Source organism: Limulus polyphemus, unplaced genomic scaffold (assembly GCF_000517525.1).
Source record: "Limulus polyphemus unplaced genomic scaffold, Limulus_polyphemus-2.1.2 Scaffold159, whole genome shotgun sequence".
NCBI lineage: Eukaryota > Metazoa > Arthropoda > Merostomata > Xiphosura > Limulidae > Limulus > Limulus polyphemus.
The window spans coordinates 453,778-474,210 of NW_013665769.1; the positions used below are offsets into that span (position 1 = coordinate 453,778).

The window sequence follows — 20,433 nt, forward strand, 5'->3', positions numbered from 1 at the left end:
TATATATATATATATATATATATATATAACTCATGCTTATATTCAGATACATTTTAGCAATTAAATTGAGATATGTTCAATTACACACACATATATATATATATATATATACCTAAAACAGATTGATTTTGAAAATAAAAATTTAGATGAGAAATTTTAAGTCAAACTGATAGTTGTAAAAAAATCAGATTTTAAATTTGCTAATTTTGAGACAAAGGTATGATTATTTTATATTTCCTGTTAGATTGATTAATTATTATCATACCGATAAGTCTATGCATTTGATTTTTTTCATATATAATCTCTCGTTCATTATGATTGTTTGTTTGTTTGTTTTGAATTTCGCGCAAAGCTACACGAGGGCTATCTGTGCTAGCCGTCCCTAATTTAGCAGTGTAAGACTAGAGGGAAGGCAGCTAGTCATCACCACCCACCGCCAACTCTTGGGCTACTCTTTTACCAACGAATAGTGGGATTGACTGTCACATTATAACGCCCCCACGGCTGAAAGAGCGAGCATGTTTGGTGTGACGGGGATTCGAACCCGCGACCCTCAGATTGCCAGTTTCATGGTTTTTCTACCTTGTTGGTGAATAAATTGTAATATGAAGTATGTTTGCTAAAATTACACAACACCTTATTTACTAGAAGTAGTTATGAATAGCAATTGAAAGCAAAAATCAGATCAATTAGGCATAGCTATGTTTGCGTTAGATAAAGTATACGAAGAAGTTTTACACTCGTGCACATGAACGTTTCCACTATTTTTACAATGAAGGAGCGTGTGCGGATGTTTAACTTTTCATCTATGTGTATCACGCTGATTTTATTCGTCTTGCAGTACCATAAAACTTTCATGTAAGTTATAAAATTAAGCAGTTTCGAAACTGCAATATATTTTGTATAACTCTTAAACCAATTAATGACCTAGCTCACAGATGAAGAATTATAACAATTTCTTAAAAAATAAAAGCCAGAGATTAATTTTTGAACCAGTACTATTAAAGTCCAAACTGTAGTGTGTCTACTATGTCGTCAAGGGTCTATTTGGGACTTTCCCATAGTCTTTTTACTCTTCAGTTGCTTGCAGTGTTTTTTATTTAGCTATAAAGTTTTAAACTAGGTTATGAATTGCATTTAATGGTTTAGATCGTTAATTTTGGTGTTATAAATCCATAAAATTGTCCACAGCTGAATAGTATCTGGAGTGACAGCTTTTATTCATCCAAGTTTTTATTTCAGTTTCTCGTTTATTAATAATAAATATTTCGTTGCTTCCAAAAGTAAAACATAACAAAATATAAAGTTCGACCCTAACGATTATCTAAACTGTATTTAATATATTTATACTATTATTAAAAAAGGGGTTAATTATAAATATTATAGCAATTAATGGGTGTTACTGTATTAAGTTACACAATGGACCCTCTGCACTCTATTCCCTACGGGCAATCGAACCCCAGACTTTAGCGTTGTAAGTCTATAAACTTACCGCTGAACCACCGAGAGTACATTAAAAATTATGCTATTTTGCATCTCTTTTTTTTTTATTGTGTGTTTTCAATATAAACAAATTTCATTTCAATTGTGATAGAATGTGACACCATAGAAAAGTAAGTGGATTTTAGCCAGCAGACTTAAGAGAAATATAATTTGTACTTATACTAAATTACTATTTTAAGTTTTTGCTCAGATGGTAAATCAAGTCTTGAATTACATTATGATACATTCTAAAAGTTTACTTTGAATTTTCATTTTCTTGTGACATATGAGTGCAGATATTGTTTAGGAAGTGTTACAACAACAATGCATTTTTCGTTTTAATTTACCATTTTTTAAAAATATTGTTTAGGAAATGTTACAATAAAATGCATTTTTCATTTTAATTTACCATTTTTTAAAAAGAAAACAGAAGCTGGTTTTCGATTTCCTCTAATTATTTTAGTACCTTGAAAATTGCGGATATTATTAAATTATACCATAATATATTTTAATTGTTCAGAACTCTCAGATGTAAACACATGGAATTTAATTCCTTCTCTACGTATAGCAGCAACATTATCACTTATTATCATATATAGGTTACTTTCTTATTCCTATGGCAACTTTTATATTCTACATAAGTGCATTTTTTTATTGTCATTTTATTCCAACCCTAAAGCTGGTGACCATCAAAGGGTTTCACTGTCTCTTCAGCCATAATGGAACATCAATAATGAACAGCCGCTAAAATGAGAAGTAGCCAATTTTAGCAAGAAGTAGTATATCTGTAATGTGGACAGCATTATGGTCCTCCACCATAAGATAGATGGAGCATAAGTTGATAAGGATAAAGTTGGAAATCTCAAAGTGGGCTTTCGTCTTGAAATTGATACACATATGCTGGTGGAGGAAATATTGGCGTGTCGCTGTAGTTGGAAAAGGGTCATGACATAAAAGCCTTAAGATGTGGAATGATCTTCAGAGACTTAATCATCTGGATAGCCAGTGTGTCGTTAAGAATGATGTTCGAATATTTTAAAGTAGTGATTAATATACTTGACTTTTAGGGACTCGATAACTAAAGAAAATCTATTCTGAGATACGTTCTTTATTGGAGCTAGGAATGCGGATTCTACAAAATCTAGACGCTGCATGTACCCATGTTGTGTGACTATAAGTGACTCAGGGTTGAACAAAGGTTTTGTAATTATAAAAAAAAAAGATGAGGATTTATACCACAAATGCATCTCTATTAATGGTTGTAGGATATTATTGTTTTTTAGTTGTTGTTTTTTTCTGTAATACTTTTATATGTTTTTTTTTTATGTGAGATGCTCATAAATATAACCCCTAAATGTTGAACAGCATTGGAAACGCTGGACCAGAACTTCATCGATTTTGATGCCGAGTAAATTGAAATTACGATAAAGTTTTTGATGTCTTCCTGATAGGTCCGAAAATAATATCAAAGCTTTTATCAAAATTTACTGATAGGCGCCATAGCTGATACCAAAGAAGGTGACGCTTAACACCTTACCGGAGAACCTTTTTTTAATAAAAGAAATAGTTGGACACTAAATTATTAAAGTAGTTTCATCAGCATTATGAAATAAGTGAACAGGTGGAGAGCGTTGAGGCACATCTACAATATACAGAGGAGGTGTATTAAATATCATTTTGGTACTTCTGCAGAAAGATGAAGAGTTCCCCAAATTCTGCCTCGGCTCAAACAGTAGGAGTTATATCGTAAACACATCAAAATTTATTAACTAGGCATTAGTCACATTGCAAAATTTTATTAATGTGCTGTAAAGCTATATTTACATCAACCACATCACATTTTGTTCAGAGTAGATCAGTGATTCTTCTTGGATGAATTCAGAGTAAAACAGTTTTACATAACATCAATAAAATAATGTAATGTGAGTAATGCCGACTTGTTTTACTTTACTGTGCTTATGAGATATGCCTACCGTTTGTGCTACAGCACGATTCTGTTGTTTTTTTTCCCTCGGGTGTTTTTGGATGTATATGTATTTTTCATATTCATTAACAACTATTTTAATACCAACAAACTTTATTGCCTCCTCCTCCTATTTGAATTCAAGCTATTGATTCTGTTTGACACCATGTTCCTATCGTAAACTTTGATCATTTATCTTCCTCTACCATAACTTCAACTCATTTCTTCAGGCAGTCATAGCCATTGAGTAAACCATTACCCTTTTTTTCGCTCAAACATTTTTGGATGAATTTTGTTTGTTTCATCAACCGAGGACACACTGTAGGCATTACTGTTTAACTATACCTTTAATAAAGAGAACTAACTCATATAGTGAAGTAATATGCAGGTCAGTGTATTGCTAATATTAAACATATTATCAAACAGATAATATGGGATTAGAAAGCGAGTTACATTTAAGAATGATAAATGTGAAAAAGAACCAGATGGCATTTTCGTTCTGAGCTGAGCTATGCGAAATAAGCTATGAGAACGAGAATAACTGGCTAAGATGAGAAGGGTATTTTATTTTTTTAATTAATCGACGTTCATTTTTCATTCAAAAGGAATAGGGAACTGTCTCAGCTAAGTGGACAGAATGAATTCATTGGTTCATACCGCTAGCACTAGGATTAGTAAATATAAAATTTACGAGAACTGATCCGCCAGCTGTGGTTCATAAATATTAACATTACAAGTCCAACGTTCCACTATTGCATTAGGTATTCATCACATTTGCTTTTTTGTGGGGACAAATAATGGCGAAATACATGTTGATACGAAAAATCATTTTAAAACAGAGTTTACATTTTGGACAATCAAATTCTTCAAAAAATGTGACACTGGACTTTCCTCTTCACATTCATACCACCAAAAAACAGGATAGTTGCGCCTATTTTTTATTGCTGGCTAGTACCCCAAAGACTAGGGGTACTAAAATCTTAATTTTGACTTGATTTTACAGTCAAAACTAGGCTGAGCTTGCGAATGATATTTTGCAGACCTGTTATAGATGTGCATAATTTCAGGATTAATCAAACATTTGCTATTTTTATTTCTGGTGAATTATAATAAACATGTATTGTATACATTATGAGCAAAATATGTAAATAGAAAAGGCTTCAACAAAACCTTGTTGAATCGTTGTACATTTGCTGTTATGTTAAACTTCTATTAAAGTTTTCTTCATTACCCATTCAAGCCGTTTCCAAGCATTATTGATACTACTAATTTATTTCACTAAATTATGTATTTTGGCTACAAAACTACGGATGTGTTTGAATTTTGACATTACTTATTTATTCCACTAAATTATTCAGCAGACAAGCAACTTAACATATTTAATATAAATATAAAGTCCAATATATCATTCGATTACCTACTCGTCACTGAGTTATAGCAGTTTCGAGGAATTCCATGTCTCATAAGTAACCATGGACTTCACATTTATTCGTTTTTTTTTAAACAGGCTGTTTGTCGAATTCTTTGAAAGAATAAATTAGTAGCAACAACGCTATAGATTATTCAAATGTTTTATAAATATAATTCCACCATGGTGAATAAAATACAGCTATAACTACCATACGTATAATATAAAGTCCACCAATATAAGAAGTCTAGTCTTGTTTTGTCGCTTTGTCATTGTCCAGGGAGGGGGTAGAGTTCCCCGATATCACTCAAGGGGGGTGAATCGAATAATAAATATGGCTTCATGTTTATTTAAAGTAGAGGTTTATTGGAAAGTATATACAGTAAACAGTGAACGAGTACACAACAGTACTACTACTATAGGTGTGTTCATGTTCTTTTACTGTATACCTGCTGTAAATGAGATCTTAATGGATAACACACCAGACTTTCTGCAGAGAAGACCGAGATCGAATCTCGGCTTTTACCTAATCGTAAATAATATATTTCTGGACTCTTCTGAAGATAACAGTAGATTAACAGCCGAAACGCAGGATAAGAACTAATTTGTATCTAGTTATAAAACGTTTACTAATTAATAATTAAACTCAGATGATAGTATATTCTACTAACCAAGACATCATGAGGAATAATGAATTATTGCAGTTGTGTAAAACGAAAGAAATATTGGAAAGAGGAGAAAACGTAAAGAAAATAATAAATAATAGATTATTATAGTTTGTAGCCGTAAAATAAATAGGCGTAATAATGGTTTAGATAGTTATGGGAAACATTAGCAATAGAACAAAGAATTGTGACAGCTGCGTATAGTTAAAGAAAATAATAAATAATAGATTATGATAGTTTGTAAACGTAAAACATCCTTGTAATAATGAATTGAATAGATGTGGAGACTTAGGAAATAATGGATTATGATAGTTTGTAAATGTAAAACATCCTTGTAATAATGAATTGAATAGATGTGGAAACTTAGGAAATAATGGATTATGAGAGCTGAGTAAAGTTAAATAAAATTGGAAATTATGACAACTGTGTAATTAAAGAAATATTGGATTATGATAGTTCTTATGATTGAAAGGTAGTAGGAAATAATGGATTATGAGAGCTGAGTAAAGTTAAATAAAATTGAAAATAACTCATTTTGGCAGTTTGTAGACAAATAACAACTATATGATAATAAATTAAATAATTCTGTAGACGTAAGTAAAAATAATGGATTATTATGACATTTAACTGAAATAAAGATCAATTAAAATATATTGTTAGTAATAATAAATGTATTGAAAGTTTGGTTTCGATAATGATCATTATGTTCTCATTTCGATATATTTTTAGTTACGTAGAGTGGAGAGGCATGGTTTAATGATTAGGGTGATCTACGTGTCGTGAGTTCGAATCCCATCACCGAACATACTCGCCCTTTCAGCAGTGGGGGCGTTATAATATTACGATCGTTGGTAAAATAGTAGCCCAAGAGTTGGCGGTGGGTAGTGTTGACTAGCCGCCTCTAGTCTATCTCTTCTAAATTAGGAACGCCTATTACAGATAATCCTCTAGTAGCTTTACGTGAAATCCAACGAACAAACGTGGAGTTGAGTTTTATTGTATTACTTGTTCTTAGTTCGGATTTGATATTCACAATTAGTAGTTTGTTAAATACAATAAGAATATCAGATAAGCATCTGGGATTTCAAAAATAGTAATTCAGCTGAAGGATTAATGTGGATACGAATAAAAACCTTATCTTCCCCAGTTATGATTTACAAACAATTTGAGGTCACCCACATTAAGCGATTGCTTTGCTTTGGTTATTATGAACGTTATGTTATACGTTTTAAAATATGTGAACTTAACTTCTCATTATTGAAATACTTTATTCGTTATTTAAAACAATAAATACTTTGTAGTTTCCGAATAAGGTAAATTTTGATTCATTGAATAGCTTCTAAAATAATAGAGTATCACGGATGACAAAAAAACAGCAACATAAATTATAATCAAAAAGGGAAACATCAAAAGAGCTTCGGGAAGTAAATTTCCACCATTCGATTGAAAATTGCTTTTATATTTGAGCTCGTTGCAAAGGGTGTTCTAGTGGATAAAAGCGTTAGGTGTATAGACCTTTTTAAGTCACAAAAGTAACTTAATACTAAATAAAGCAAGAATGCTTAAAGTACCATAACACTATATTAAGAATCGATGTGTAAAGCGATATAAGTTCATATTAAGCATTGATGAATAAAGTAACATAACATTGTACTAAGCATTGACGAATAATGTAACATACTGTATTAAGCATTGATATGTAAAGTAATATAATACTATATTAAACATTATTGTACAAAGTCACATAACACTGTACTAAGCATTGACGTGTAAAATAATATAACACTGTATTAAGCACTGATATATAAAGCAATAAACACCATACTAAGCATTGTTATATAAAGTAACATAACACCATACTAAGCACCGACTTGCTAATTAACACAACACCGTATTAAGCAAGATATATAAAGTATCATAGCACCGTATTCAAGCATTGATTTGTAAAATACCATAACACTGTATTAAGCATGATATATATAAGGTGCCGTAACACCGTATTAAACATTGATTTGTAAAATACCATAACACCGTATTAAGATTGATTTGTAAAATACCATAACACCGTATTAAGATTGATTTGTAAAATACCATAACACCGTATTAAGATTGACGTGTTAAGTAACACAACACTGTATTAAGCTTTACTGTATAAAGATATACCACTGTACTAAGCATTGATATATAAAGTAACATAATACCGTACTAAGCACTGATGTACAAAGTACCATAAAAAACGTATTAAGTATTAACGTGCTAAGTAACATAACACTTTATTAAGTATTGACTGGTGAAATACCATAACACCGTACTAAGCATTGATATACAAAGTATCACAACATCGTACTAAGAACTGATGTGATAGGTAACATAATACCGTACTAAACAATGATGTATAAATTAACATAACACTGTAATAACATAACATAACATTAAAAAATAACAAGGTACCATTCGGTCCATCTAGGTTTTCCTATCCGCTAAATTAAATTAAACCCTAAATAAAACAACCACCCCAAAGCCATCCCTTATTATTCAAATATTTATCAAAACTTCCCTTAAACTCCCTTTAATTAACTGCATCCACCACGTCCGAATAAAAGAAGTTCTAAAGGCTCTTAGAAAAATAAATCTGTTTTGACTGAAGATGACTCTTACCCTGCCAGAACATATATTTGAATCCCATAGTTCTACCATTCTCACCATTGAATATGAAAAAGAGATGGCTCGTCAACACTATCAGTTCTCTTAACAATCATAAACACCTCAATCAGATCCACATGTGGCTTAACCAATGACTTATACAATGACATTATAAGCTCTTTAGATTTATATTAAATATTTCAAAATATTTCATTAAGCATTAATATATAAAGTAGCATGATACCGTGTTTAGCATTATTGCATAAAGTACCACAATAACATATTAAGCGTTGATGTATAACCTAACATAACACTGTGATAAGTATGAAGCAAATAGATTTGTTTAACTATTAGAAAATAACATAACAGTATTCTAAACAATATATACGAATTTTTGAATAATTATTGTAACATGACACAGTGCCAAACATTGAGCGCATGGAGTTCAAACCAATATAAGGTAACACGACACAGTAATAAACACTGAGTGTGTGGATTTGTAACCGTTATGTAACATGATACAATGCTAACCATTGAGTGCATGGATTTATAGCCATTATAAGGCAGTATGGCCCAGTGCTAAGCACTGAGTGCTTGGATTTGAAACCATTATAAGGTAACATGACACAGTAATGAACACTGAGTGCGTGGATTTTGCGTAGATTTGTAACCATTATGTTACATGATACATTGCTCAGTGTTGAGTGCACGGATTTGTAATCATTATAAAGTAACATGGCTCAGTGCTCAGTGTTGAGTGCACGGATTTGTAATCATTATAAAGTAACATGGCTCAGTGCTAAGTATTGAGTGCATGAATTTGTAATCAGTATGAAGTAACATGACAGTGCTACGGGTAAATATATGGATTTTTGAATAATCATAGTAAGCTGACACCGTGCTAAACATTGCTACATAAAATCCAATGTATTTGAATTAAAAAATACATATCAGGCACTAGATTACAGCATAAACATCATACCATGGTGATAATAATAATATAAATATACAACTAAATATGTCAATAACTGGAATCATTGTGGATCCACAAATGTAGCAGTAGAAGTGCTTATCTTTATATTCAGACATTTGTTAGATATATACGCAAGATTTAATCCTTCTTGTATATTGTTCTGATGGTCCATTTAAGTCGACTACCAAAATTTATAAAGCATGTTGCTTCTTAGTCAACATTTTACAAATATACGTGCGAAGGTATAAGGGAGAGCTAATGCTTACATTGTAATATATTATTCATACCTTTTTCAAATGAATATTGCAATTTTTTCCCATATGCTGTCATTTTCAGGTAAACTTAAAAGCCATCTTTAACTGAAATAGAATTCAATCTTAATTTTTGTCATTGTTCTAGCACTTATATTTTTTCAGATTAGTTGATAACTTGAGAGATGCTTTTTTATTATACATTGTCTTTATTGGGGCAGAATAAAATTTTATGGTTTCCAACCACATGAGGACTTCCTTCCGATAATGTGCTCAGTGCGCTAATCATGTTTGCATTAGCTAAGCATGTTTAAATTGGACACAGTGCCACTTTGTATTAGTCATAGGATATGTCAACTACAGGTAATAAACGAACCTAAAAATACTGTTAATAGATGGAATTGCTGTAGACATTAAATGACGGTGCTAATATCATGAAAATACAAAATTTTATACCTAATTTGAATTAATATGTTTATTGTCACACGGCCTTTCTTCACTACTGTTTGAAATCAGTTAAAATGTGATCTAAATTTATTACAAAAACACGGTTTTTGATTTGTGGTTGTAAAATAAAATAGTAAAAGTCCGAAATATGTTGTTTTACGATCTGTATTTAATCTGTAGATCATAGAAGGCTGTTTGTTTTACGACAAAAAAGACATCAAACCTAATATTAAAAAAAGAAGCTTAAATAACGGGAAAATGGTGTTTGATTTCTGAATTCTGCTGAGCTTTTACGACTCACCTCCAGTGCAAATTCTAATAAAACAAAATAAAATAGCATGCGACCAAGTTGTGAAGATATCCTGAAGAGCTTCGATTGTTGACATTTTCGAAACCAGTAACTCGCATGAACTTAGTAGCTGCTCTCTGCAAAGAAATAACTCTATGTTCTTGGATTAAAATTACAGCCGATTTATTTTGTTTCAAACACAGATGCGTGCGTTATGTGTTATAGAGCATAACGGGGAAATAGGACTCCATTCTGCACTTACAGTAAGGTTTTGGCGATCGGATATCAGTCGTTGTCTTGGGTAATAGACTGTACGATCATCTAAGTGTAATTACTGATTTGCGGATTATTTTTGTAAAACTAAATACTAATAAGTTTTATCCTATGCTTCGGCTGACAATGCACCCCCTCCCCTCCAGTGACACCGTAGTATGCCTGCGGACTTATACACTTATTCGTGTAGCTTTGTGCTTAATAACGAACAACAACAACAACCGGTTGCTAATCTGCTGCTATCTTCACTGAAATCACTAGAAGAAGAATATCTATGTTATTAGTTGCCTGGATTCGACCTCGGAGGCTTCTTTACGGTGGAAATCTGATCCACTCGATTCAATAATTTCTGAATTCTTGGGTCTAAAATTCTTGATCGTGAAAGTAAGGATCCATATAGCTAATGTTTTATGGATTAGTAACGTATGAGTCGAGTAAACTACAAAGTTCTGCCACTTCCATCAATATCTTGATCGTGAAAGTAAGGATCCATATAGCTAATATTTTATGGATTAGTAACGTATGAGTCGAGTAAACTACAAAGTTCTGCCACTTCCATCAATATCTTGATCGTGAAAGTAAGGATCTATATAACTAATGTTTTATGGATTAGTGACCTATGAGTCGAATAAAATACAAAGTTGTTCCTGACAGATATTCTAGAACTTTCTTATCTAGCACCAAAAATAATATTCTGTCTGTTGAAAGTTTTTAAATATTACTTTAGCCATTTCAGCTAATTAAAGATACGCAGTAGCAGGTTTAGAGACGGCTAATATCTATATTCTCATAATTCAGAAATATCTAATATTACAGACAGATACTCATTAAATGCGCAGAAATATCAAGAAACATTTGAAGAATGGAATAATATATCTAAATTTGTTATATATAATCAATATATATATATTGTATAAATAGATAGCTTATAAGGCTATACATAAGAATCCTAATACTACAAGTACAACGTGGAAAACATATTTGTGTAACTATGGAGTGTTTCACAAAACACGGTTTACAATTTTTTTTTTTATTTTAAGAAAGTTTACGACACGCTCTGTAATACTACTAGGAGCTTTGATATATAAACTTTTAAATTCCCTTATGTCACAGTTACTGCTAACCGTAAATACGATAGATATTGAAGAGTTTCAAAAAGAGGTTTTTTTTTGTTCTCACCTCCAGATTCGAGAGGTTCGTAAATCATGTATGGTTTAAGTTAATGTCACTTTAAAAGTAGATACTTAAAACCATACAGTCTGTTAACACTAGTTACCTGGCTTGTACATATAATGAGCCGAATTGTACAGATTGCTCTTCAAAAATGATGAGTATGAAAATAAAATGCAATTGCAGCTATCATTATTGACTTATTGATAATTATTAATCAAGGGTTAACCAAGTTTATAGATCAAGGATGAAATCAGCTTAGGAATTAATGAATTCAGTTCTATATATAAAACTGACAGAAATAAGTCAATACACAAGAAAACCAAAACCTATAATGATTAAACTTTATATGATAATGATCTGTTTACCCTCACTGTTAATGGTATTTTGGTCGTAACTTGGATAATATCTCACAGTTTAGGATTTATTTACTAAAACCTGATGTTTAATTCCCTACGGTGGACACAAGAGATAGCCCAATGTGGCTTTGCTCTAAAACAAGTACATATATTAAAAATGCAAAATAACCTTTATAAGCATAAAAATCAATACAAAATACCATTGAAAACTAAGAGAATTAATTTGAAGAATTGGATTGTATCATGATACCACGTCTCTAATTCGAGTTATAAAGAGACATCTTTGAAATTTGGTTTAGTTAAGCAAACTAGACATCACTGAGTTAGTTTCAGAACTTTGAATAATTCTTAAGAAAATAAATTCTATCCAGCATCTTTCTTTGATTTCATTCCGATTGTTAAATTCTGAAGTTTTCCAATATTTACTATAAATTAACGTAATTAAGGTCCAGCTAATATTTTTCTTCAAACGTACGCCCAGCTTAATTTATTGCCCAGCTATTGAAGTACTCCAGTGGGCCAGTGGTAACTTTATAGATTTACAACACTAGAATCAGGAGTTCGATACCTCGTAATGGACAGAGCGCAGATAGCTCATTGCTAAGCTTTGTGCCGAAACAAACAAACAGTTATTACATTTTTCAACCATATTCCTGATAATTTAGGGATCACAAAAAAGAATGATTCTGATCCTTGTCTCCTGTTACAGACTTTTTTCGTAATTGTTCCAAACCCAATATAGTAGTTGCATCAACGATAAGTTAATTATTTTTTGTCGTGCGATTTTGTAAAGCGCAATAAACCAGTTCATTTTCACACTTAGGATTTAGTCACTTCAACATGATATTAACATGTCTTTGAAACTATTTCAAGTGACTGTAAAAGAACATCTTAACGAGACCTAAAGCAGTACTACTGATTTTATGAGATACGCAAAACTTTGAATAAAAGGAATACACAAAATTACTGATATTATTTACAAAGAAACTAAAGAAAAATCAGATAATGAAGTTTTGTAAATAAAGTTGACTAAGTAAATAATCAAGAGACACAACAACTTTTAATCACCTTCATTTATATGCAGAAAGAAAGTAAAATTTCCTTTTATAAACGTCATTAAGTAAGGAAAAAAAGTAGTGAAATAACATTTTGAAATATCTGCTTGAATATACAAATTTAAATTTATTTTATAATAAATTTATATTGATATTCGTTCGCAAAGGAAAAAGAAAATGACAGTTTTCGAAACGTGTCTCTATATGTAGAGGAAAATAAAAGCTCCATAATGTATACTATCATGCATGTAGAAATGTTTATAAATATACATATAGAAAAATTAAAATATGAGTTTTTAAGTACATACAGCTATATGTTGAAGAAAAAGATATGTTTATTAGAAATTACTTAATATAGCATTAAAGTTAGTTAACGATTTAAAATTGCATAATATATATATGTAACTTATTTTGAGTAAGCTGCAAATGGTGTTTCAAATATGTGTAATAAATCTACAATTCAGCTAAAGCTAATGACATTGTTAAGTATTTCTGTGCGACATTGAATATGGTAGTCGTCACGTTTTAAATACACGAAGCAATAGCTATAAAAAAATTGCGAAATTAATTTTAAAGTCTTCGATTCCGTAGGGAAATAAATCCAGTTTAAACTGTTTTCTAATTTGAAAATATGAAGAATATTAAAAATAACCAAAGGTTATACAGGAGTAAATGCTGGTAACTTTTCAGATATGTGTATCTAAGAACTGATATTTTTATATCACGTACAACTTCGACGAATTAAGTTTTAGTTTCAATAAATCATTTTTTCTTTTTTGTTTTCGGTGGTAAAATGATTTAAATATTTCTCATACGAATCAACGATTTTTTATATTAGATAGATCTAAGAAAGTTCTTCAAACTCCAACAGTAAATCAGTTGTTTTAGAAAAGATATTTTGAGTCGTGGTTTTGAATTTGATTATAAAGCTTTTTATTAGGAACAATAAAATAATTCTCATTACTTTTGAACACACAAAATCTAATATTTTCTCAAAATACAACCTATATGGAGAGAATCGTCCTTCTTTCAAACATACTTAATATGGATATTTTTTGTTTGGAAGAAAACCCACATTTGTGTTTGTTTTTGGACATTAGGACTCACTGAATGTTGACCGAAGTGTAAAATCATACAGAAGTTTCAAATGTTTAAGATGTTTGATACATAAAATCATATTACCTGAACACGAACACAGTGTGGAGGTGTTATTTTTACTTACCTTCAATATATGCTCCCATACTTGGCTGGAGCAGAAGAAGTGCTATAACAACACTGTAAAAGTGGCTCCTTTTCACCAAGCGTGAAATCTCCATACTAAGCTGTAAACGAATGTTGATGACCCTTCAAAGATCTAAAGCAGACCAATGATTTTTTTTTTTTTTGTGAGCGGTAAGACGCTTGGAATTGAAGCTTGGTCCTGGTAGCTCACTTCAAAGTGCGAGCTCATTTATAGAGCAACCGCTGGTAAAGTGGTTTGTCTCGTGGGCGTCCCACGTGCAGGTAGCTCTCTTATTCTTTGTACTTATGTTTCATTGGTTAAGACAAAAATGTTGGCGATATGAGCGCGAATTGCAACACAGCATTATTATTGGATTTTCATTCTGAAAAACAATGTGTCTTAGCTGCTTCTTCAGTTACAACTTAACAAACGAAACTTGTGTTGTTGACGTATTGTAGCACTTGATGAAACACGAAGGTTTAAAAATATTTTTTTCTTCTGAAAATGACAGAACTACTAATCCACGAATAACAATACTTCACCTCTATTACCATTGAAAATAAAGACGTCTTTACCAAACTTGTATGGCTACAGTTTGAAATATTAGCAGAAATACTTTGTGAAGTATGTTTACTGAAAGATCGTTTCAAAGAAGCTTACAGCATTGAAATACCAACCCTGCAGTCCTAATACAGTTACACATATTTCATATGTCAACATTTATTTTAACCAACGTTTGACTACACACCACATAAAATTAAGTATTCCCGTTTCACCACAAATAAATGGGAACTAATTGTAACACCCATATATTTTAACTTCAGTGGATTTGTAGCAAAAATTAGTATTAATTTCCGATCAGAACAAGATACCCACTTAGAGTAAAACTAAAAATCAATCCTGCAATGAATATAGTTAACTAAAGGTTGTTTTTTGTTTCCCATTATTACTTATAAAGATTAAAATTTGCAGTTTCACTAGTTAGGTATTTCGCTGTTAACAATATCGGCTGTAAACCCGATTAACATCTCAGAAGGTTCAGCCAGCTTTAGAGATTTAGGTTAGTCCTAAATCCATGTACTAAGCTAACAATGAAAACAACCTCTCTAGTAGAAGTATAATAATAAAAAAGTATGATAATGAAAAGTTTTAAAGATAAACACGAACAATGTTAAAAACTATTTTTACAGCTTGCAGGGAATTGTAATTTATTCATTTCTAAAATGTTAAGACCAAAGAGTACGTTAAAGATTAATGTATCATCGTCATTTTATAACATGGAAATAATACAGGCAAACTATATATAGTTATACCAGAAGTTCCCGACTCTAAGTGTATTCATGAGTAAGGAGACACCTGAGAGCTTTGAATTTGGGTAACACCAATTATTGCAAGTACGTGAATTGTTATTCAGAGTTTATCAAAAGTTGTTTTAAGATATTGATTTTGTAACTGATACAACATAAAATAAATGCCACATTCTGATAAGCTAAGTTTAAGCCATTGTTTCATTAACTCAAAAAAAATTTTCAACTAGTAACACAGTGTAATGACAAACAAGGCATTATCATTTCATATTATGTTGTATGCAAAGGTTGAGGATGAAAAAGTTTATTTACGCATCGCCATCTAATTAAAGAAAACGGTCAAAGTAATAAAATAGGTGTTATGTACATAAAATTGTTAAGTTTGAAATGAAATTATGGTAGAATTAAGTATAAACTTTAATAAGAAGGAATTCTCAATAGCTGCAGCTGTAATTAGATCTCAAATCGGTCAAGAGTCGGAGCTATGAGCTAAAAGTTTGTACTTGAAAGAAAAAAACAACTAGTAGCCATTCTATGAGTCGCTATGCCATGGCTAAACACAGTAAGAAAAATATAGTCTGTAAAAAACCAAAAATAACTGTAAAAACAATACGTTATGAATCCAGAAAGGTACATACGGTATACATATATATGGTTCAGTTTTGAATTTTTCGCAAAGGTATACGAGAGCTATCTGCGCTATCCGTCCCTAATGTAGCAGTGAAAGACTAGAGGCAAGGCAGCTAGTCATCACCAACCACCGCCAACTCTTGGACTACTATTTTACCAACGAATAGTGGGATTGACCGTCACATTACAACGCCCCCACGGCTGAAAGGTCGATCATGTTTGGTGGAACGGGGATTCGAACCCGCGACCCTCAAATTGGGAATCGAGCGCCCTAACTACACACACACACACACACATGTATATATATATGGAAATAAAATACGTGTTGCGTACTTTTTCCTTCAAGGTTCTGTGCACGGTCTAGTTGTATCTTCTTTTCATATCGCCCCCCCTCCAGGGGCACAGTGGTATGTCTGCGGACTTATACCGCTAGAAACCGGGTTTTGATACCCGTGATGGGCAGAACACAGATATTCCTCTGTGTAGCTTTGTGCTTAATAATAAACAACAACAACAACGACATCATTTTATACGCAGTTGGTTAATATTATAATCATTTTTCTGATAAACGCGTATCACCGTAATCATGTAACTTAATTGACGTTTAAGAACTCATCACGTTTAACATATCTCGTTCCAATCATGATCGATAACTTTGGAACAAAATATTTTCAATCTTCAGTGAACAGCAAAGTTGCTCAGTATCGTGTCAACACTCACTCGTGATTCACCCTCTCTCTATCATGATCGACGAGTTTGAAACAGAATATTTTGAATATTCAATGCACAACAAAGTCGTTCAGCACTGTATCAATACTCACTTGTGTTTCACTTTTTCCTTCATCTAACACCTACGTGTAACCTGGATACTTCACATTGTTAGAGGTTCAATTATGAAGTTACATGGTAACATTCCATTCTGTAGAAAGTTACATATTTATTAAGAAACTGCTTATACTAGATCAATATTATATATCCCTCATAATGTATAAATATGCAAACAATAGTTTTACTAACATAATCAAGCCATAAATAGTTTATCTGATACATATATATATCATGTATAAATATGTAAACAATGGTTTTAAGAACATAATCAAGCCATAAATAACGTATTTGAGATATATCAAAGAACAAGAACAAAAACTAATTTCTCTGTAATCGAGCACATCAAGATGTACATACTGTAACTCGATTTATGTACGTGCTATACTTTTAATTAACTTCGTGATGTACATACTATAATATTTTGTATATTAATATTCTAATGTACTGTAAATAATTATATGCTGTTAATATGTGTTTATTATCCGCTTACAGCAACTTTTTTTGTTTACACTGTGCATATTTTGAAATACCCTAATGTAGATCTAAAAATATACGAGCCGCATTACTCTACAGATTTAACTTAGGCTTGAGTTTATTAATTAATAAACTCTACTAAATGTACGGTTCTTGTTCGTTATTAGTCCTAGCGAGGGTTTTAAATTGTCCTCTATTTATGGGCTCGTGACACATGTACAACGCGTATTTCTTAGTACTTGAAAACAACGTGGAGTATATTCTTGTATACAGACTTTTAGCCACCTAGTGGTGATACTAATATGACATACGGAACATGAAGGACATTTCTATGAATTAATATGCTCGAACCATAGTTAAACTAACAGAACAGTGCGGTTCGTTTATTATTGAGTTTATGAGAGTTAGCGTTATGTAAATTTATCTAGAATTACAACATTCTTATTGCGCAGGAAAGCTAGTATTACAGTCGTTCCTAATAGTGAGCTTTGCTAATTGATACGTTGCTTTGCCTCATCTACATTTTAAATCGTTAGTGTTTATACATAAAAGAACCATAAACATATACTTCAATTCATTTTGTTAGGAAAACACGCAAGTTCGAAAACCAATTCAAGGCAAAAATGCAAAATTCTATAACCCAAGTACTTTCGAAAGGTTGACCTTTCTTTATCATATGCAAGAAGGAAATATAATTTTTTGGAATGTTCCCTAAAGAAAGTTCCATCATTCGAGAGAATAAACGTCAACTGTCACCTGATATAAACCAATAGTGCTTTGCCTAACTAAGTACAGCAGATTTACTAATAGTTTTGTAATGTTTCAAAAGCTATTCTTTTGTTAGCAGTAACGTTTCTTACTGACTTTTTTTATGCGATGCCTTTATCATGTCAGACTTTATAATATTATTCAGCATTATGGCTCAGAGTAAATCAGAGGGCTTATAACGCTAAAAATTGGTTTCGCTACCCGCAGTGGACACAGAACAGATATACCCATTGTGTAGTTTTTCGCTTAACAATAAACAAACGAACAAAATTATTTAACTACACCCACCACAAGTTTTCAGGTTATCATATTAAAACTTCACTCATTTCTAAGTTGATATTTGATCGACTGAGGAAATCTCTGTTATTGGTATTTATTACCATAAAATACCCGCGCTTCCTTGCGGAGTTCAAAGGTCCCTCATGGTTCACAGAGGTTCCAACGTTCCGATCAAGTTTCTTCATTATTCCCGGTCACTTTTATATATATATTCAAAAGCAGGAGTCAGTACCCGAAAGAACAAAACAAGAACAAGAAAAATTTAGGCTATCCAAACGTGGTACCTGAGTACTTGGGCCAAGTGTGGTCTCGCTGGAGTGTAGGTGGAGGTATGGGCATAGCTCAAACGTGGCGACCTTTGGTTTCTGAGGGCGCTATAAATACAAAATACAATGCCATATTAGGGATTAGTGTCCCTAAATACCTTCTCTTAGACCCCATCAAGCCTGAGTGATATTGCGAGCTTGTTTAGCCCTCCTTGAAAGGGGACTATATTATATAGATAAGTACATCCCCGTGCTACCCAGGTCTGCCTTTGAAGTTTGGTCCTGCTAGCTCTGGAACTGTAAAGCTATAAGCTGAAATATTATAGGGTATACACGTAATACTACATTTATCGTTGGCATTTTTTGGGGGGAGGGCCTTAAAAATGTATTGTAATTTGAATTAACTAAGCTTTTTTGGGGGGGAGGACTTACAAAATGTATTGTGATTTGAATTAACTAAGCATTATTTTTGGGGGCTTACAAAATGTATTGTAATTTGAAGTAAGGATAATTTTTTTGGGGGGGGGCTTACAAAATCTATTGTAATTTTAATTAACTAAGCAATATTCTAAAGTAAAGTTTATTACAAAATACTACATCTCTTTCTAATTTTGGAGGATTTTCTCTTTAAAACCATTTTCCTGGAGTGGTACAGATCACACCACTTCTGATACTTTGAAAGTTTCTCCACAGAACCGATAAATAAAGTCAGTGCAAGTGACTTCATCATCTGTAACTATTAGACATTCTCCCTAAAAATCGATAAAATAGGCTAAGTACAGGTCACTTCAGATCTGTAACTACCGGAATGTTTCTAGTTTATAATGTAGATTGTTAAATATTATCATCAACTTTAAAATGTTTTATCATTTAAACCCTTTTATTCAAAGACGTGTGTTCAACAATCAGACTTACAGAAATTGTTGTCCATTTTCGTTGTTATTCTGTATTAAGAGTGGTCCTCTCCTAAACATATTACTCTCCATCTACGGCGTGTGCACTAACTAAAACATATACATAATTCATATGTTTCTCACCTTTTAAGATTAAGAATATATATCTATAGAAAATACTCTTCTCAGTGTGAATACCAGCTACCAAACACAAAACATAAACTATAATATACTTATAAGAGAACGGTTCAAATTCCACTTTGTTAATATTAATTAGAATAACATACCAGAGCGATCAAACCAGGAATTTTTCGTATGTGTTATATATCAATTAATCATATGAATTTCATAATGAACAAACTTTATACGACGCCGAATTCCTAAGAAGAAGCATAAATTATGTGCAAGATCTAAAGATCTTTTGAGTGAGTGGTAATGGTTATAGCTTACAAAATGTTTTTGAAGGATATAAAACGTACCATATACTGACAAAGCTGTTTATTGTTATAATTTATATATTTAAAAAAAGTCACAAAATCATCAGTAAGTCAGTCCCACAGGGAAGTTCAAATTATACCATCTGTTTCTACAAAAAAAAATTCGAAATAAATATGGGGTGGACAGAAAAAAACAAACAAAAAACTCTGGTGTATCATATGTGTAATATTTTATTTTATTTTTGTTTTTTAATATGTACAGCAATTATTTTGATGAATAATATATTATATTATGTTATAATTATAACATTTCCGGCCAAATTAGTTTCTTTATCGTAACAGTACTACTTT

The 20,433-nt window shown here is 31.7% G+C and overlaps 1 protein-coding gene across 1 annotated transcript in view; it reads right to left on the reverse strand.

Annotated features, from left to right (window-relative positions):
- LOC111084892 overlaps window positions 1-14,421 on the reverse strand; it is a 44,735-nt gene extending 30,314 nt beyond the window's left edge. The window contains exon 1 of the mRNA XM_022381389.1: window positions 14,201-14,421. Within this exon, the coding sequence (XP_022237097.1) occupies window positions 14,201-14,294 (94 nt within the window). The 5' untranslated portion in view covers window positions 14,295-14,421. The remainder of the gene's footprint in view (window positions 1-14,200) is intronic.
- Between the last annotated feature and the right edge of the window lie 6,012 nt (window positions 14,422-20,433).